General features: G+C 35.4%; 4 protein-coding genes and 1 pseudogene across 5 annotated transcripts; 2 read left to right on the top strand and 3 right to left on the bottom strand.

Annotated features, from left to right (window-relative positions):
* The first annotated feature begins 2,208 nt into the window (after window positions 1–2,208).
* Window positions 2,209–2,991, top strand: LOC111203531. Its single transcript, XM_022697376.1, has one exon. The coding sequence runs from the start codon at window positions 2,209–2,211 to the stop codon at window positions 2,989–2,991; it is 783 nt and encodes a 260-aa protein (XP_022553097.1).
* A 1,637-nt stretch (window positions 2,992–4,628) lies between these two features.
* On the bottom strand, window positions 4,629–6,685 carry LOC106429668 (transcription factor MYB29-like). The gene is made up of 3 exons (XM_013870419.3): window positions 6,258–6,685; window positions 5,992–6,121; window positions 4,629–5,668 (listed from the first exon to the last, which is right to left on the bottom strand). Exons 1-3 carry the CDS (start codon window positions 6,388–6,390, stop codon window positions 4,939–4,941), a joined length of 993 nt encoding a protein of 330 aa, XP_013725873.2. The 5' UTR covers window positions 6,391–6,685; the 3' UTR covers window positions 4,629–4,938.
* An 8,817-nt stretch (window positions 6,686–15,502) lies between these two features.
* On the top strand, window positions 15,503–17,320 carry LOC106429660 (putative kinase-like protein TMKL1). 2 transcript variants are annotated; one of them, XM_048751849.1, is made up of 2 exons: window positions 15,503–16,124; window positions 16,773–17,320. In XM_048751849.1, the coding sequence occupies exons 1-2, from the start codon at window positions 15,614–15,616 to the stop codon at window positions 17,318–17,320; spliced, it is 1,059 nt and encodes a 352-aa protein (XP_048607806.1). In that variant the 5' UTR covers window positions 15,503–15,613. The 2 variants fall into 2 exon arrangements, with proteins under 2 accessions (XP_048607806.1, XP_013725864.2); XM_013870410.3 differs by having other exon boundaries at window positions 15,506–16,124; window positions 16,803–17,320.
* LOC111204253 (F-box protein At5g07610-like) lies at window positions 16,672–18,847 on the bottom strand. Its single transcript, XM_022698551.2, has 2 exons — window positions 17,171–18,847; window positions 16,672–17,048 (listed from the first exon to the last, which is right to left on the bottom strand). Exon 1 carries the CDS (start codon window positions 18,586–18,588, stop codon window positions 17,329–17,331), a length of 1,260 nt encoding a protein of 419 aa, XP_022554272.1. The 5' UTR covers window positions 18,589–18,847; the 3' UTR covers window positions 16,672–17,048; window positions 17,171–17,328.
* Window positions 18,848–19,049: 202 nt separating this feature from the next.
* Window positions 19,050–20,595, bottom strand: LOC111203963 (annotated as a pseudogene).
* Between the last annotated feature and the right edge of the window lie 556 nt (window positions 20,596–21,151).

Genomic DNA, 21,151 nt, shown 5'->3' with positions numbered 1-21,151 from the left:
CTAATTTTAATTTTTAAAAACATTTTCTCTCTAATTCATATGTTATCTAAGCTACACCATTCTGACGCTTTAAGTTTTAATAAGTCTTCGTGTAAATATCTGAAATAACGATTAACGGTTTATCAGATTACTGATTACTCTCCTTTCGTAAGCTAGGTGACTCTTCTTTCTTTTTTTTTTTTGAACACACAGTACTTATATTAAAATTAAAAGTTCAATAGGCTAAGTCGGTTACAACCGCAGAGATCCTCGACGGTAAACTGATAAACGAAAAAAACTAAGACATGATGAAAGATAGATGTGGCTAAGGAGAGAAGAGACCCATAGAGAAGCTTCACTTGTAGTCCTAAAGCCCGCGTTTAAAGAAACGCAAAGAAGTCGAAATCGACGTTGAGGAATCCAACCAATGAGTTTTGAGAGCAATAAGTCTGTGAACCTCCGTAGAGTATAACAGATCCAGTGACAGGGTCGCAGTGTCGACTCTGTGAAGAACCGTCGATGCTTGAGACGACATAGTGTAATGGAGACGCAACGGTAACGTAGTAGCGAGTAAATCTGGCGAGTCCATACTCTTGCACAGTAGTTCCTGCAACGAGGAAATAGGTGGGGGATCGGAAAGTTGATTCTGTGAAGAACCGTTGATGCTTGAGACGGCGTAATGTGATGGAGGCGCAGCAGTGACATAGTAGCGAGCAAATCTGGCGAGTCCACACTCTTGCACAGTAAATCATAGAGACGCTGCGGCAGTTGAATAGAACAATGTAAAATCTGAACCAAATCTTTGGAGGGGTCGTCGCTTTAATCGAAAACTTCACAATGGAAGATTCTGCAAACAAACCAAAGCTCAAAGAATGGTCGGAGCCCTGTAGAGTCTCAGCGGGGCATGACTGGGATGAGGTGACATAGATCATAGTGGTATCGGCGTTGCTGAGTTGACGAAGTGTGACGAAAAACAGTCGCGAACCGGATTCAAAAGATTCCCCGGAGATAGTGGAATCCATATCCTGCTGAAGAGTGAAGAACATCACGACTGCAAGGAGGGATGTGGTGGTGGCTTGCGGCGTCGGAGAAGGTTTGACCATCAAGTGAGAGCCGGTAAGAGGACCTAGGATATACGTCTGTACTGCTTCCCGAACTGGTCGACATTTGCACCTAGGCCATGATGTGTGAGCAGGCTTGGAAGATTTAGAAGATGGGCCATTAGAAGTCCAACTCTGTTCCAGGCCAATCATTTGTGTGAGAGCGGGTCTAGGAGCTATGGCACGCGGAGGGAGACAAGTATCTCGGACCCCATTCTCACCGGAGTAGATGTCGACGGCTGAGAGACAGAGGGTATCACGAGGTGGCGATGGTGAGGCGCGAGTCTCTTTGGAGTGGTCGTAAACTCCGGTGCAGCAGTTCGAAGATGAGTCGGGTTTGGCGTTTGAAGAACGGATCTCGTCGATCCCACTCAAAGCTCTGTCTACGAGCCTTAACGAAGGGAGAGCTGCTTGCAGCGGGTGGGGGTTTCTGACGGAGAGCTTCATCTTAATGGATACAGGATGGCCGTGGCTAGCAGATCTGGAGTAAGGAGCGCTCGGGAAGCCAAGGCGGAGCCATCTCTGGAGGGAGTATGTAACACGGAGAGAGGAAAGCTTACTTGAGTCAAGATTCTGATAAGTCCCAGAGAAGCAAGTAGGTTCGTTGGGCTCAAAGAGAACCTCCTCAAGCAGAGGCGGAGACGTCCGCGTCACCGGAAGGGACGAGGTAGCGGTTGCAGAAAAGACAAAAGCAAACTTAGAAACAGGTTGTGAACAGAGAAAATAGGTGATGTAGAGAAGGAGAGCCGACGAGGAGTCCCGACGGCGGCGAGAAAACACGCCGCCAGCGTCGGAAGCCATAGATCTGAGCTGTCTCGGGAGTTGTGTCTGGGAGGATGACGGCTAGGGCGAACTAGGTGACTCTTCTTTCTTGTTCCATATTCCCCACGAAAACACTCGCAAATGGATTATTCAACGTGGAGTATGGCATATTGATGATTGTCTCCTCTTCGTAGCCCCTTGGAGCCCTGTTAACTCATTCAAAGTCCCTGAGATCTCTACTTTACCGATGTGGGTTACTCTTAAGAACATCTCAGATTCATGTTTTTTAAGATTGGGCATCAGTCATATAACTTCAGGGCTAGGAGAACCAATGCTTACTCACAAACCTCGCTTGGATCCAACAAAAATGGGAGAACCAAAAATATTAGTGGAAGTTGAGCTAGACAAACCTTTTCCAAAGCTCATTGCTCTTGATGACAAGCAAGGTAATATCTATTTGGTAGATGTTGAGTATTCTTGGATCCCAAGTGCTTGTGAGAGATGTGGAGCTCTTGGTCATAAGGTAAAGAGATGTCTTCTCCCTGCTGCGTCTATAAATTCTGATCCGGCGACAAAAGAAACTGATAAACCGGATGATCAAGTCCCATTGGTGGACATCAATCACTTGCTGCAAAGCGGCAGGTCCGTGTCCAACACTCTTTTTCCTTCTGTTCATCAATCATCTATGAACATTGAAGAATCTTCCATCACTGAACCCTCTGAAACTGAAACTACCAATACGGTCTCTCCTTCGCATGAGGTACTTTCCCCCTCTTGCTCAAAATTTGAAAACACTTTGCCTATTTTAACAGTTGGAAACACTGCTCCTTCTCACTCACATGTTAAGGAAGAAATTCCATCGAAATCAACTATATTGGAGAGCTCTCAAGTCTCTGATCATGAGCAGCTCAGTGGTCCTTATTCTCCTCATACACTTAACCGTCAACAATTTCGTATGGAACCGGAAATTCCGTTGTCATATGAAAAAGGAACAGGTTTTGAAGAAGTTGGAGATGCTTCTAGTTATAGTCTAACTAGAGGAGGCAGATCAATTAAACCAACCCAAAAAATTCAAGAAATGGAATGGACTAAAGGTAGAGGAAGAGGCAAAAAAGGTCATCGTGGCCGAGGAACCTCCTTCAATAGTTAGTTTGTTTCCATTTTATCATCTCGGATTCATTGTTGGATCTTAGTCTAGGATCTTATTGTATCCTTTGCTTGTTGCAATCTTTTTAAATTCATGGGTGAAAACCCATCTCTTGTACTACTTATGCATTTTAATTTGAAAGCCCTTTTACAAAAAAAAAAAAAAGATTACTGATTACTGATTTCAAAGGTGATTTATAAGTTCTATACTGTATTTTGGATTCTTGGATAGGTGTTAATGTATCATTGATCATATATGCAGAGTCGGTCATGGACATAACAATACAAAACATTCGTTTATGGTTATCAAAATTTTATTAGTTAATGTATGTATTATTTTGATCTCTAAGTAACTAAGAAAAATATATATTTAGTAATTATTTCAATCTATAAATCTCAGGACCTTTCTTGCTTGTATGTATAATAAATGGTGATCGCGACACTTAAAAATACGTGTGCTAAAAATACGTGTGGACCTTTTTTACTCCAAGTATTTTTTAGTATGTGGAGTCAAATCATTGATAATACCGTTTAGAACGTAATTATAGTATCTCTTAAGTATCTATATTGAAAATCTTCGATAATTGATTGAATGACTGAGCATTCCGACACTTTCATGACTCTATATCCACTTTCATGAGTCTATATCCAAAGTATCTTAGGTCATTCAAAAAAAAATTATATACGCAAAAGTGTGTGGATTAATTGTGTGTTACATTATCTAAATCGATTTCCAGGAATTAGAGGCCGCTAAAGATTCCCAGTAGCAAATCAAATTTCGAAAGAAAAAAAAAGGAAATTGAGGAATTAAAGTCGTTGACGAGCAGCCACGTGAAAACCAACGCTCTTGAATCACAACATACTATATGTACTGTGATGACATCATCAATGAATGTTTTATTAAAAGTGGCTTTGTTTGCACAAGACATTATGTTTACTCACTTATTGCTCTTTAGCTTTTGAGTATAATGAAGAATTTTTGGACCATATACTTATACAAATTGGGAGCATCATCTTTTTCTTGGTTGTTTTTATTCATTTATTGGTAATTTTGCTATTCCAAATTATGTTGAAAAGAAAAGGATGATGCGGTATGCCCCCACGATTGATTACGAAAGATCACACTACTTTATATGTAAACTGAAAACAATTTCAATAGACTTTATGAATATTTACCAAAGGAAAAAAAAGTTTATCAGTATAGCTTTTTGTCTAGCGAGAAGTTGTAGATAGTCGGTAGATTATTCAAATGAATAAAAATTAGCTTATGTTCACTAAAATGTTATCGTCTTATTTAAAAAAAAAAAATTTAGTGGAAATTTAACATGAACTTTTCCTTAAGATATTTTGCTGTAACACTGCAAACTCGTTTATGATCTATATGTATATCAGTATATCTATATGTCTTGTTTATTTGATGATTACCATGTTAACTTCTAATAATTATATAAGAATAGCATCTTTAAAAAAAATTCGTTAACAAAAGAAAAACTCATCGACTTATCCGTCCATCTGTTTAGTTTATAGAAAACTGTATGTTTGAAGATGGTTTTTTTACCTATCACCCTGTTACAGAACTTCTAATACTTATAATTTATATAAGAGTAGCATCTTTACAAATATAAAATGACATTTTGTTTAAAAAGGTGTAAAATTGACATTCATTATTAAGAGAAATATTACAATACATTGTTTTATTAAAATATGTAGAATACGCATATACAAAGCTATTTAAGAAATACAAGCTTTATTAAAAAAAAAAAAAAACTCGCATCTACCGCAAATCAAATACAAACTGATCCACGAGTTTACATGGTTCTCTAACTAAGAGAATCCTTATTGGTTATGTAGTAAACATATAGTCTATATATGGCGAAATCCTATTCGTGGGCTTGCTAAACCATGAATTTAAACCGTAAGCAACCAACGGAACATATGAAGTTCCTGTCGACTAATCTTGGTTCGTATCATAAGAAAAGTCGGAATCATCAAGAAGATAATTGGACCAACTGGTTATGTTTGGCATCATACCGTCTTCATCAACGTTTGTTGATGAAACATCAGACAAAAGGAGATCTTGATCATATCCTATAATGTTATCAGCTTCCTCGGCTGCATTGTTACTAAATTCCTCCATAAACTGCGAGAAATCGTGTTCGGAATTGTTGAAATCAAAGTTCACGTCGATGTCAAATTCATCCATCTGAAAATGACTAGTCTCGGAAAGGCCATCGTTGAGACATGGAGGAGACAGTGTTGTAGAGGGGATCAAGGTTCCTTCCATGGACGCTGATATGATATTGCCCATGGAAGCTGCCCTAGGTGCAACTTTGTTTAACAGTTCTGATGTATAACTCGATATCTTGGAGTTCAAGGTACCATAGTTTCTCGGTACCTCATCACGGTTGCTTATCTCTAGTAAATTGCATGAGCTTGAAGAGAGAGGAAGAGACTTTAGAGACATCGAACCCGAGTGTGATTGCTCATCTAGGTTACTCGGGTTTGAGTCATCTTGGAAATCAGAAGTCTTAGGCGTGGCCGGTTCAGGGGTAGAGCCAAGTGGCTTGTGGGTCAAGGGATCGATACCCTGATCGATCAAGCGTTTTTTGAGATTTGTGTTCCAATAGTTCTTGATCTCGTTGTCTGTCCTTTTGGGCAAATGTTTCGCTATGACCGACCACCTTGTACGCACAACGAAAAGAATAGTATTAGCAAAACTAAGTTGATCATGTGTTATAACTTAGAATATTTATTCCATGTTCCATAATAATAATTATTTTGATATTCTTGACACAAATTAAGAAATATATAAAATAAAGTCATTATGTTCAGTTGGTGATTGGTATTTTGTTCTAATTAAAAAGTATTTAAATTTGACTTGGGTTCACTTAGATTTTCATGCCAAAATATAATGAAATTTCAAAATGACATCTACTTAAAAAATTAAAACTAATGTTGTTAGTTTAAAATTGCAGAAATAATGGTAAACGGCAAAGTATATTACTTGTTGCCACGAGAAGCGTGAAGCATGATGATAATCTGCTCCTCCTCGTAGCTAAATTCTCCTCTCTTGATATCGGGTTTCAAGTAGTTAGCCCATCGCAATCTACAACTTTTCCCACATCGTTTTAGTCCTAAACACCATAGCCATACAAAAATGAGTTTTTTTTCTTCTGAAAGCAACATCATGAGTTAGACCATACATAATTCACATATATATATACAAAATTATATATTATGCACGCATGCGCGCGTCGATATATAATATACCAGCTTTTTGGGGAATGTCACGCCACCCTCCTTCACCATGCTCATGAATGTAAGAAATGAGTTTCTTGTCTTCTTCGATGGTCCATACTCCTTTCTTCAGCCCTTCTCGCACACAACATGGCTTTCTTGACATTTTTTCTCACCAGTATTAATATAAAACGATGTGGAAACTATAATAAGAGAGAACGAAAAAAACAGAAATGTCGTCTAATTTAAGGCAATAGACCAATAGATCTGTTCAGGAGAACTCTGATGCATTTGAAAATGAAACTAACTGAGAAACTATGATAGATGGTTAACTGATTACGAGTTTTCATGTTCAGGATGAACATTTGAAAACGATCGATGAGAGTAAAAGTTAAAAATGTATGAAAGATCTAAGACATAGCGAGCTACTTCTCTACAAGGAATAAATCGTATGTGTTTATGAGCATATATATATAAGCCCCTATGGTGCATTAACTTTACTCGTGTTAATATACTTTAGAAAATCACATAGATTCAGGAACATCATGGCCAATGGTAATGGTAATGACTGGCTCCTTCCTACACCCAGGTTGTGAGTTCGAAATTATCTCATGATGTCTCTGGACAACCCCACACAGATATTGGTCTATGCTTTAGGGTTCATTTGCATATTTCGGAGAGAGGGTCTATCCGTGGGCTGCACTTCCCCTTAGAAATTAGTCTGGGTCCTTCCATTGGCCCGGGATATCCCCAGATTAAACAAAAAAAAATCACATAGAATAAATAAATAAATTTAAATAATAATAATAACACCAGAAAAGACACCACGGATGAAAACGAGACATAGTAAAAAAAAAAGACAATAAATTCGATGGAAACCATTTCCCATGTCGGCAAAATCATTTTTAATTGTTTTAATAGTTAGAGTTGATCAGATTCCAACGATTCAACGACGAACTAATATATCAATGGCTTTGTTTTCATATCTGAAAAGGATAGTGTCACAAACAAAAAGAGAGGATAAGGTGCAGTGATGCGTCTTCAGATGACTCTCCGGTGCTTTCTCGCGGTGGTTCTCAGCTAAATGTTTCCAGGCATGTCTGAATCAGTGAGGAGTACGGTGAAAAGGTAAGAAGTCTCGTTTATCCATAGTGCCTCAAACATTCTATGTTTATGTGTAGTAACTTGTAATAAAAATATATTCGAATGTAATTTATCTTAAATTAAGTTGCTTTTTATTTGGCCAAACCCTATGGAATCTTACTTTATTAAAAATATCTATGATTAAGCTACTCGTCGATATTTATCTCCTCTACAAAATTATTTAAGCTTCAGCCCAATAATTACTAAAAAATATTTATTTATCATATAATTTAATCATCACGTGTTGTTGGTCAGCATCAGTCCTATTTGTTTGCCACTAAAAACTGTACTCATAATTCAAGTAAAGTCATGTTGCTTAATTAATTGGGATAATTTGAAAAATACCCTATTTATGATTTAAATTTTGAAAAATAAATCTAGTTTTTTCTTTTTTTGAAAACTACATTTTCTTGTTTGCAATAAGACATTTTTGTCCTAATTTGATTATCAATTACAAATTCTTATAATTAATATAATACTTTGGTTATTATTTTCCATGATTATTCTTTTGTAAAGATTTTATGTGATTTTGATGAAGTTGTTATCATTTGGTGTTTTTGTGTCAGAAAATTTTTTTTTGGTTGAATCTTCATTTTAGCAGTTGATCCTTTTTCACATCATAAAACAGATAAATTCAAACATTTTAAGAATGGTAAAAATACATAAAACCATTTGCAAGTAAGGAAAAAAATTGTAAAAAAAGAGAGGAGAATTGTAAAAATACATAAAACTATTAGCAGAATTTTCCAAGTAAGGAAAAAATTGTAAAAAAGAGAGGAGAATACATTAACACACTCTTTGATTTTAAAAAAAAATTGTCTGGATTGTTTTTTTGTTGAATCAAAGAATAGCAATTTGTTTGGATTGTTTCATGTATGTATGTCGTATATGAAAACAAGAAAAACAGTCACCAGGTTAGAATAGAAGATCATTAAGTGATTTGGTAACGTAGTGTTCGAAAAAAATTGTTTTTAAAAAGGTTATGTACTTCTGTTCTGAGAATAAGGATCTCTGGTTAATCATCAAGCAGTTAGTGGAGCTAATTTTCTATTTTATATCAAGAGTATTAAAAATAACGATTGTTGGTAAATTTGTTTTAATTTTTTTAATACGTTTTCCTGTTTTACATTAAAATATCAAGTTATATATTAGATAATATAAACATTAAATTTGGACAATATAGTCATTTCACTTATGAGTAAGTGTAGTTTTCAAAACAATAAAAAAAAATGTAGTTTTCAAAATATAATCTCATCTAAATGTATTTTTCCAAATTTTCCCTAATTATTAATGTTAGTTTCTTCACATCAACTTGGCCTTCTGTATAGTTCTTTTGTTTCTAAAAAATTGTTAGTTATGTCTCTTCAGAATTTGCGGAGTTAACTAAAAGTTGTAATTAGTAACCAGGGGCGGACCGAGAACTTTTTTTAGTATGGGGCACAAAGTTTAATTTATATATATATTAGGAATGCATAATTAAATTTTGATTAATTACTAAAGAAAAAATAAAAAATCAGTGTGGAGCCTATGCCACACCTTCTTCTTACCTGGACCGCCCCTGTTAGTAACCCCACAGAAACATATATTTTATTTTATTTTATAATCCAGGGGTTATCCGCTTCACGGGTCATTCCCGTGGGTTCGGTCAGGCAGCGGTCCACTTCATCCGGGAGGGCTTTACATGGGCTGGATCGAACCCACTACCGCTTTGGTGTCCAGAGGAGGCAGGGTAGTTTCCGCATGGGGAGGGAATCGAACCCGGATGGTGGTTGCCACCACAGGTCCGTCCTGCCACTTGGACTACCTCGTCCGGACTACACATAAACATATATATATCACACCATTTGTATGGTATTGGATCATAATGCATATTTCATGTTAATTAAAGAAAGTGATTATAGATAAATTTACATATTATGATTTTGCTTAATACAATCTCAACTTTTCTATAAGACCGACTAGATGCAAGCCATGCTCGAAAGACTGCTAGATTTTAAGAATTTGGAGTGAAATCTAGTGCATATATAAGTGAAATACACATATAATAATGATCAAAAATTACTTATTATTATAACATTTTAGTCACATGGATTATTTTATATATATTGGTGTCAAAAAAATTGTATATTAATTTTCTCTTTCAAATGCAGGTAAACTAAGTATAATTATTACTCCAAAATCGTTCTTTGATTTATTAGTGGTACTCTTTTCAAAACTGATTCACTAGTGATAATATAAATTCGAAATCACCTAAGACTGCATTATTATAGTTAAGAAATAAGAAATTCACCAAAGTAAACAAAAAAGCGTTTTTGGCATGTTTATTGCTTAGGTTGTTCCTTTCATGATCACTGTAAATGCAACTTGAAAATATCTTTTTGGGTTAAAGATGCAAGTTGGAAATAATGTGGTTTGATTGATACAGATAAAACATGAACGCAATGGAGAGACGATCGAAGGTGCGCCTAATTTGATATTTGATTATTACATGTTGATTAAAATACGAAATCTACAGATTTTATCATCGTGCAGATATAATAATATATAAGAGATTCGTATCACCTTGCATGGCTGTTAAACTGATAGCAGTATTAATCTGAGTTTGTAATATTCAGTGAAAATTGATTTAACATCGTATATATGATAAAATGTTCAATTGAATTTTCATTGATATCTCTAAAGTAAATTTCACAGTTATAATTTATCTAATCCATAATCATTTCAGAAAAGTTAATGAATTAGTAAAAACCAATTCTTAATAGATTATGACATTTGATTTCAAATAATACTACCTCCGTTTCAATATAAATGATGTTTTAGAAAAAATATTTTGTTTCAATTTACATGAAGTTTTAACTTTTAAAGTTAATTTTAACTTTATTGGAAATTTTTCGACCAATTAGATTTTAGAGTTTTTTTTAATTAGTTAACTGATTTTCAAATTTTATTTTTAAAATACTTTTTTAGAAAAACATAGTTTTCTTGATCGTTATGCAATAAGACAAAACATCAATATTATGAATATATGTAAGGCCAGTCCTAAGACCAGTCCCAAGATTATAATCATTTCATAACAGTTCTCCGCTAATGGTAGAGGCCTTGGCCTTGAGAAAGGCCATGATCACTGTGCGACAGCATGGACAAAAGAAAATGTTTGGATCCGATCCGACAATCTCGAACTCATTAAAGCTATTAACTCGAAAGCATTTTCTATGGAGCTCTATGAAGTTTTCAAAGATATTGAGTTCTTATCCGTATCTTTAGATTTCATTCTCTTTTCTCATGTATTGCGCTCATGTAATGTTAGAGCAGACTACTTGGCGAAAGATGCACATCTTCACGTCCCTTTGGCTCTGTCCTAAACTTTTTCTTGATATGAAATTTCGATTGTTCAAAAAAAGGAAAAAGAACAAAGGAGCTGATAGATTGATGACCTAGATAAAGGGAGATTGAGACATAGGCAATAGTCGTGGAGCACTAGTGAAACCTAAAAGAATAGAGAGAATAGATTTAAACAAAAAACAAAGTGAACAAATGATGCAACGTGGAGCCAAAGGAGGGCATAACTATGACATGCCCATTGACGCTCTATATGAAATGTTCATGTGGATGTCCGACTCTTCTATTTTTAATTTAAGTTTTATTTTCCTTTTTAATAAGTATTATTTTCTAATACTTCTAAGTATATAATTACTTCTAATAACTGTAGCCGTAGTCGTTAACCTAAGTACATGTTTATTGAGGGGTTCTTATCGTAATATAAGAAACCGTCTCTTTACTTTTAACTAAAAAAGTTAAGAGACGGTTTTTATATTCTGATAAAAACTTCAACCTAAGAACCTAAACATTCTCTAAATGTAGTAGTATTTATTTGATATCATTTAACCTAATTTTGCTCTAAAAAGTAAATGAGATGCCGTCGCTTCTTCTGTGGGTCATAGACTCATAATTTATTTTTCTTATATTCCTCTCTAGGTCTGGGCGTTCGGTGATCCGTTCGGTTTCGGTTCGGGTGATTCGGATTTTCGTTGTTATGCTCATAAGTACCATTCGGTTTTTACTAATTATCGGATCGGGTTCGGTTCGGTTCCTTCCGGATTCGGTTTGGAACGGATTTAACCAATGTTTAAAATCGTACAAAACTATATTTTTAAAAACCTCGAAAATTGACCCAAAAAATTTCAAAATATATAAATTATTTACAAATCTAATTAAAAATTAGTTAAACTATCTAAATTAACTAAAAAGTATTGAAAATAACAAATAAAACAAACTACAAAAATATTTTGAATACTCTAAAATATCTAAATCACATTGATATATATAAAAACATTAACATATTTAACTAATTTCGGATATCTTCGGATCCTAATTCGGATTTCGGTTCGGTTCGGGTTATAACTAAAGTCCAAAGTAGTAAGCTCATAAGTCTCATTCGGATATTTTTGTAAAAGATTTCGGATTCGATTTCAGTTTTTCCGGTTCGGGTTAAAGTCGGTATTTCGGATTGAGTTAAAAACGGGCCTATTCCTCTCTCCATGACAGAAGCCTTCCGATATTGATTACACAGTACTTTCTTTCCTCGAAAATATTCCCAACTATATCAGAAAATTATTTTATAAAATAGTGTAGATGATGTGATTACCCTGTCGTGGATAGCATGGTCGCGTGTCGTGATCAACACAGTTGAAATAATACAGTTCGATAACAGTCTACAACGTCAAACAAATAGCTTGACCCAGTAGGAATACATCAAATCGGCCCATATAATTCCTGGGCCTAAGAATGATTCACGAGAAGATAAATCAAGGATGTAACACAAAAATAGTTTTAGACATTCATTAGGGGTGGTTATTGTGTGTGGAGGATGAATATTTAGATCCCTTCTCCATGCATGGACCAGTACACACCACCCACCGAAGTAATCTTGTCCTCATGGCTATCTTATCACTCGGTTTCTTATAACTCTGATTTTGAAGAATCTCTAAAATTGAAATTTCTGAATTTAGGGGAAGAAATCATGCGGTTTTTGTTCTTATGGACACTGCTAAATGTATCTTTGAGGAGCAAAGAAGCCGGTCAGTTGATGCTCTTTTGTAGATTTGTAATCTTCCATGTGTTCTTGATTATTGTATACTTTTGATCTTAGGGTAATTAAGATTTCCGTCGAGGGATAGGATACTTCGATTCCTGTGAGTTGATGAGTCATTTCGGGTCATGTGGACGAATCTGTAATCTTGTCATTCCCAAAGACCCTATAACCAATGTTGTCGACAGGTTTGTTGAATGCATCTTTCCGTTGTGTGATTTATTCCCGGGCTCCAGGTAAATCTTTTTTTTCTTCCACCGAACGTTCTTTTTTTCAACTTAGCGGAGAAGCGCGGAAGAGAAGGCCTTGGCATTTGATGGATCTGAGATGGGAAAATGGAATGTAACTGTTAAGGTTTTACCGCACGAAGATCTTGAGTTTACTACTGATCAACTGGCTTTTATGAGCATTGCACACTTTAAGAAAACCAGGTAAGTTGATGCATGCATGCCTTTTAGACATTGACTTCATTACTGATAAATTGAGTATCTTCTTGCAGGAGCCAAGGCATTTCCGTTAAAGGATATAACACTTCCCTTCCTTCGAATTACGGCAAGAGCGCTTTGAGTAAGCATTTCGCTTCATATGGAGAGATAACTGATGTTTTTGCTCTCAACAGGTTTGTAGCTTCTTTCAAAGATGTGCTTACTTTTTCCCCAAGCTAAATCAATTGTTCTTCTGACATAAGGCGGTGGAACTCAATGGAAGTAACATGGGAGGATGTGAACTAGTTGTTAAGGCCTTGCCAGTACCTAAAAGAAACCCCGGCCCACTTAGTCTTCCTTTCGGCTATACTGTCATTTGTTTCTTGATTCTTGATGTAAAATGTAAAACTACTTTTCATGAGTTGGCGGTTTATTTTTAGCTGAATGTGTTGAGGCTGCTCATAAGATACATATGGCTCAGAAGATGACTGGCAAAGTAGAGGAGAAATATCTGAAGAAGCTAGACAGAACCTAATGTTACTCGTTTTTTTTTACTACTCGATCTTTTTATGAATTGTGATACAATGCAACCTCTTTTTTTTATTACATGGTCTTTATTATGTTTGTTTGAATGTGTGTGGGTGACGACGTAATTAAGCTCGGTAATCAGTATGATTACAGTGTCAGATGATTGTCGCCATCCCTACCGCCTCTTAACATATGATTGAGTCGTTTTTCTACAATTTTCAAAATTGTTACAAACTTTAAGATGTTATTATGTTGTCTTTAAATTGTAAAAATGTGAAGGCCATCCATCACATGGATCTATTGCACTGATAAGTGATATTCGAACAAAATCAGCCATTTGATATTAAAAATAAGATTTTTTTAATGTACTTTTTATTCTTTTTTTCAAGGTGTGTGAATCACTTGTATATATATCACACTGGTACCATAAAAATGAATTCCCACCCACGTATCAATCTCAATAAATCTCCTTTTCCGTACATTATTATTTTGGGCCATGCATTTAAAATTAGCATACTGTTTGTCCCCACAGGATAAGTTTTAGCCAAAATGTAATGCTAAAGAAAACTCGTATGTTCCATCTTTTCAAATTGAAAGCTGATAATGTTGATAACGTTTGAATCAAAGTGGTTGATAAATTAAATAGTAATGAGATATTGGCTATTATCAAAACTGATATTTTATCAAATGGAGAGAACAACAAAGTATGCAAAACTTTGCTTATTTGATAAAGTGGCGTGCTGACACAAAAAACATATCAACACAACACTTATATGTTTTTTTGTTTGTTTACGTAGTTAGTATCTAATTCGGTTTGATCATAGGTGACATATTAGCTATATACACAGATTTTTATACGGCAGCATCAAATCTTACCGCAGTTTCATGACTGTATGTTTCCACCACAATCATTGGTGGTAAACAGTTTCAAATGATGATGTGGGCTTCTTGTAGAACCATGGCAATGTTGACGGGGATAGTGGGACCTAAACATAGGTGACTCGGAACCGTTTAACAAAAGATTAATCGTGATGTTTTAATCTTTACTCTTAAACACAATCATACCTATTCACAAAGACACAAACTAATGGGTATTCTGGGTTTTAAGCAAACATAATTAAGTAACTTTTTTTTGTTGTTGAAACAAACGATAATATTATACTAGAACAATCCAAATAAGATGTTAGATGTTGCCGTAAATTTGCCGGTCAAAGCTCCCCAATCAAAGATGTAAGATGTACCCCCACGCACTTCAACTACCATCACTAGTCAAACCCAACATTTATCATCACCACTTTCAACGTTTTTTTATTTCCTTGAGATGATGAGAATTATTTATCTTGGAAGAAAGAAACTAATGTGCTACTTGAGACATCATTTTTAAGTAGATAATAATAAATATTTTCATACGTTTTGTTATCACTATGTACTTAATATCGAGAGCAGAGAAGTGATTGGTAAGTGCAGTGAGTGTTTTCCACACTTTTTTTTTACAGCCAAAATAGTGTACTAATCATATTTTAGTGACCAAAATCAAACTTATACTCTAATTTTTTTTAAAGAAATATATTAGCTTTAAGAATCAAATTTTTATAGTTTTAGTGCTTTGAAAATTTTGAAATAATTATATAATAATAAAACCTACATTTACAGGAAAAAAAATCTCTGTCTAAATTATAAAGAAAAAAAACTTGAATTAGCAACCTTTATAAATCAAGTTCTTTGTCTTCATTTTACTGTACTAAGATTTTAGGGCCAATTACCTTTATAAATATAAAACTAGATAGCCATGTGAAAATCTTTGAGATGAAAAAACGTATGGTTTATAAAACATCAACCCGAACTAGTATAGTACTTGTTTGAAAGGAAAATACAATTGGGGATTATTACGCCATAATTGGTGGAGAATATGTCCAATAAATTGAGAAATAAAAAATATGATTCTGTATTTGCCTATGTATACAAAAGCCAAAAAATCAAAAAGTCAACATTGATACAAAGGAAATAAAATATACTACTATTCTAGATCTGTTCTCTGAACTTAAATATCAACTTCATCTCCCATCACCATCAATCACTCTTTCTTACTTGCTTTCATCTGCCATCCCAGAGTTTCCATGTCCTTCCTCATAAATACTTTCCCCAATCTATTCTAAAGTCTAATCATTCATCTCTCCCTAGAGAAGAAGAATAACATTCAAGAAATGAGAAAAGACCATATGTTAACATTGTTACTAGGAGTCTCTATATCAGCATTACTGATCTTAACCTTCTTCATCTTCTTCTTCTTCTTCAGAAGAAAACAATCATCCACCGAACCAGATCAATACGACGTCGAATCACTCGACCATAAGGTCCATAACAAACATGGCTCTTCCTCGGAGACAGAGGAGCTCGTGACTTTTCAAGGAGGAGAAGATCTAACGATCTGCGATATACTCGATGCTCCGGGAGAAGTCATCGGGAAATCAATGTACGGGACTCTCTACAAGGCGTCGCTGCAACGCAGCGGGAATGTTAGAGTCCTCAGGTTTCTCCGACCGGTTTGTACAGTGAGATGCGATGCTAAGGAGTATAGTGACGTCATCGAGACGCTTGGGTTTGTTCGACATGAGAACTTGGTTCCTCTGTTGGGTTTCTACGGTGGAAACAGAGGAGAGAAGCTTATGGTTCATCCTTTCTACGTTTCCGGGAATCTCTCCGACTTCATCAAAAGTAAGCACTCTGTTTCTTTATTTTTATTTTTTATGTTTGTCATCCACTGTTTCTTTATTTTCTTGAAACAAATACAAGAAAGTCTATTTCTTTTCATAAAGTATCAAGCTTTTTTTAAAGCATCAAACTTTTGTTTAATAAAAAAAAAGGTATCAAACTTTTTATATTTCCCGACAGAAAGTAAAGATTTAAACTTTAAAGATTCTTGTTTTTGGGTTTTTTTTTTCATTGACAAACAGAATCATGAGAATATATTTTCCGGGGAAAAATGGTTAGAAACTTCTAAACTCATGAAAGGATCTGATGTACAGTTTGCAGTTTCATGATGGTGATATTACTTACACATCTAGCTTCAGACATGTAGAAATATATACATATATTCATAGAAATATAAAAGAAAAACAATGTATTATCATGCACACAGCTGGAAATATACACATTAGCTGGATCATTTAGTTCAATGTTTCATTGTTTTATTTAAGCTTTTTTAAAGCATAAACAACTCATACTAGTATATTGTATCTTTGTCTTGTCGGTACTACTTTTGTTTCACTTTACACTTCATTAGTTTAGTTCAGTAAGAACATTATGACATAACTTGAAGAAGTCTTGGATAACACTCAATCTCAACAGACCCTAGTCTAAAAGACAGTTACATTCTTGTTTTTTTTTTTTCAGGTGGAGGTGAAGAATCTATAAAATGGAGCAACATTCTAAGCATCACTATTGGAATATCCAAAGCTCTTGATCATCTTCACACAGGAACGCAGAAACCAATCGTCCACGGCAATCTAAAATCCAAGAACGTTCTTCTAAACTCGAGTTTCGAGCCTCGAGTCTCTGATTACGGTTTGCATCTGCTCTTAAACCAAACGGCAGGGCAAGAGATTCTAGATGTTTCCGCAGCTGAGGGATACAAAGCACCTGAGTTGGTAAAGATGAAAGAAGTGAGCAAAGAGAGTGATGTCTATAGTCTCGGTGTCATCATGCTTGAGCTAGTCTCTAGTAAAGAAGCTATAAACAAAGGGGATGATCATAAGTTGTACCGTCCTGAGATTCTCACTAGTAATGGTTGTGAGGATCTGAGTGAAGAAGGTTTACTCAAATACTTTCAGCTCGCAATGTCTTGTTCCTCTCCTTCTCCTTCTCTTAGACCAAACACGAAGCAGGTCTTGAGGAAACTCCAAGACATCTAGTTATTCTTCTAGACGTTAGCAAGAGACTCAATAAACTGAAAAGATCTTCGGAATCCGTAAAAATTCTCACCACCATCATCGGATGTCTCGAAGCTGCAAAGCTTCTTGAAAGTCTTGCTGATGAAGTAGTACTTAACAGCCTTGTTTGGTATGTGAAGGACTATGTATGAAGACTCAGCATCTATCTCTCCTTTTACAAAACCAATGACAGAGAACGAATAGATCTTCCTATAAGTGTAGTATTCGGTTCTGATCATCTCCGGAAACGCTGCCGCGAGTGGCTCTAAGTCAACATGATACTTCAAGAACCAGGTTGAGCCGGTTCTGTTCATTTCGTAGACCGATAAGTCTGGAGAACTCAGATCGTTTACCTCGATGAAGTAAAGATTTCCTCTTGATTCTTCTATGAACCTCAAGGTGCCGACATCAGGTGGATCCTCCTCGTCGTCTTGGTGATCAAGAAAAGGGAGAGGAAGGGTCTTGATTTCCTCTGTTTCGATATCGAAAGAGAGACAGACTCTTGAGTTTGGACCGAACCAAAACCAGTGAACTGCACCGTTCCAGAAGACGGTGTTAACGGTCTGAGGAAGAGCGAAAGAAGGAACCGAGAGAAGTCTTCTCCAAGGTCCTTCGTTGGAGGTGTAAACCTCTATATGGTAAATATCAGAAACAGGGGAAACAGAGGAAACAGAGGAGATGCTACTTTTTCTGAGGCAAAAGACTTTGTAGTGAGGAGATTTATAAGGATCGAAAGCTAGAGAGAGCGCCACGTGGTCTATGATCCGAGGGAGGAGAGTCTTCTGGTTCGTCGTGGGATTGTAAACGTAGAAGTTTCTGTTGAAATGGTTAGGAGGACAAGTGCACTTGCAGAGGAGAAGACCGTTGGTTGATTGCATTACGATGATCGGAGTTGGATGATCTGCGAACCGAAGCGGTGATGATAATGAAAGCCGTTCGCTGACTTCGTCATCATCGTTATAGAGAGAGACGAATCTGTATTCAATGTCTCTTGTTCCTTTTAAGTAAAGGCCTGAGATTGGGAGGGGATGCTTGGAGGTGATGATGCGGTTGGAGAAGTTCGGGTTTGTTATGAGAGAACGCCAGCGTTTTGATACGCGTTTGCATTTGATGAGGGTTTTGATTGGGAGAAAGGAGAGGATGTGGAGCAAGACATCGTCGAGATCTGCTACGATCTTGGCTGGTGAAGAAGAGACACGGATTCTTGCTGATCTTGGAGCTTTAGTTCTCGTTCTTGAACAAGAAGACATCGCTTTAGAGTGGTTTTGGTGTTTAGGGGTTTATAGGAATGAAGAGGAGAAGAGATTGTTATGTTGGTTTATAAAGAGAGTTAAAGGATGTGATGTGTTCTGTTTTCAAGAAGATTGTGGAGGAAGCTATTGTAAAGTTTTGCTTATCAAGTACTCTTTGGGTTTCGTTGACTTTTTTGACTATTCAAACATGGTGTAATGTTCTGTTTTTATTTGTTCCCGGAAAAAAACGAGTAACTGTCTAAACAGAAATTACCGAACTTTCACATAGAAAAGATCTTTCTTCACTCTTACAATATAGTTTGGCAATTCTTGCTATGAGATTTTTGGATCTTAAGCAGATCTTGTAGGTAGAATCTTATTTGATTCTGCTTATATTTGGAAAGTAGAACCTTAGATATGTTTTGTTTTTGGAACTTATGAATATTTAGTGAATGTGTGAAGCTTATCTGTTGGTTTGATACTGACAAATACAACTAGTCCTATGTAAAGGCAGATTTTGAATGGGCCGGGTTCTAATCAACATAAGATGATAAACTTTGCACATCCAAGGTGTTGAGAAGTTTGGGAACATTTTGAGGTACTACATGTTCTAGATGAAAGTATCACATGAAATACTTCAACGAGAATGAAACTGAATCTATAGTGACCAGTTGAAGATGGGAATGGTTGGATGATGTGAGTGGAGATGCAGAGTTCTGACGTATAGCGAGATTGAAAAATATCAAGATCGAGTTGGAGCTAAGTCGCTGACTTGGAGATTGGATCTGGAGTCGAGCTGAAGCTAAACTAAAGGTTACTTGAAATGTGAGCAACTCGAGATTTACTTTGGAGAAAAGAGATTTATCGAAGGAATACTGCCATAAGATTTTATAAAAGATTTGAAAATATTCAATAAAAATATATATTTTCTTTGGAAAGTTGGCTAGCGTCAGCCATGAAACCTACTGAGTAAAGATCATAAGAAACATGTAAGGCTAGTGTTTTTTCTGTTTAAGCTAGTCTTGTGAGTTCATCACTTTAAAAAGATCTAGTAAATACATATTTTTTATAGAAAAATTCATCGTGTTCATCTGGTGTAGTACTGCGTGACATAGTACTCGTAGTACTCTCTGTATCAGACTCATCTTCCACTTACATTAGACGTTAGCAAGAGACTCGATAAACTTGAAAGATCTCCGGGATCCATAAAAGTTATCAACACCATCATCTTGGGATGGCTCGAAACTGCAAAGTTTCTTGAAAGTCTTGTTAATGAAGTTGTACTTAACAGCCTTGTTTGGAATGTGAAGCACGATGTACTGTTCCGCGTCTATCTCTTCCTTCACAAAACCAATGACAGTGAACGCGTAGATCCACCTATAGGTGTAGTATTCAGTAATGATCATCTCGGGAAAAGCTGCCGCAACAGGCTCTAGGTCAACATGATACTTCACTGACCAGCTTGAGCCGTTTCTTTCCATTTCGTAAACCGATAAGTCTGAAGAACTCTGGTCATTAACCTCGATAAAGTATAAGTTTCCCCTGGATTCATCCATGAACCTCAAGGTTCCGACATCATCAGGTGGATCCTCGTCGTCTTGGTGGTCAAGAGAAGGAAGCGGAAGAGTCTTGACCAAACCAGTGAACTGCAGAATACGGTGTTACCGAGCTCGGTAACGGTTGGAGGAAGAGTGAAAGAAGGAACCGAAGCAACTCTTCTCCAAGGACCTTCGTTATAGGAGTAAACCTCTAAATGGCAAAGAACAGAGGAGTTGCTTGTTTTTCCGAGGCAAAAGACTTTGTAGTGAGGAGATTCAGAAGGATCAAAGGCTAGAGAGAGCGCGACGTGATCGCTCATGACGACGGGTGGGAGAAGAGTCTTATGTTTGGTGTTTTGTCTGCAATTGCGGGTTTAATAATTTTACAAAAATATATAAATAGATATATTATCAATTCAAAAATTATTAGAATAAATTATTTTTATGCTTTTGAAATATCTAATTATTAATTAAATATTTAATTTTATATATGATAAAAGATATTTTAATGAAAAATAATTAATTACGTAAAATAAACTTGAAAACATTCATATATACATAAAACTATATACATATATTTATATTTATTTCAAAAATATTCAGACGTAAAATATTTTTGGATAACATAATATATAATCTTTTTAAATAATGATGATTTCAAATTAATGAAATTCATTTTAAATTTATGGGTAATTATATATTGAAAATGTAATGTAATGATTTATTAAGATTAATAAAAAATTTAAACGTTCTAACTTTTAACGTGAGGGCGAATAAATCACTTTACAAATAATAATATAAATAGTTTTGGATTCTTTGCCAAAAAATTTCAGAAATTATCACAATGAATGATTTTGATTGTCCTAAGAAATTTATCGTAAAAGATAGGTGATTCATTCTATCTTATGTGATATATATTTTAAAATAGTCATTATAATAATACTAAACCAAATATATATATATATATATATATATATTGATATTACTAAAGTAAATATAATATAAATTTAACTATAACATTATCCTTATAATATTTTAATTAT

Source organism: Brassica napus, chromosome C3 (genome assembly GCF_020379485.1).
Source record: "Brassica napus cultivar Da-Ae chromosome C3, Da-Ae, whole genome shotgun sequence".
NCBI classification, from domain to species: Eukaryota; Viridiplantae; Streptophyta; class Magnoliopsida; order Brassicales; family Brassicaceae; genus Brassica; species Brassica napus.
This window is presented reverse-complemented; position numbering and strand designations above follow the sequence as displayed.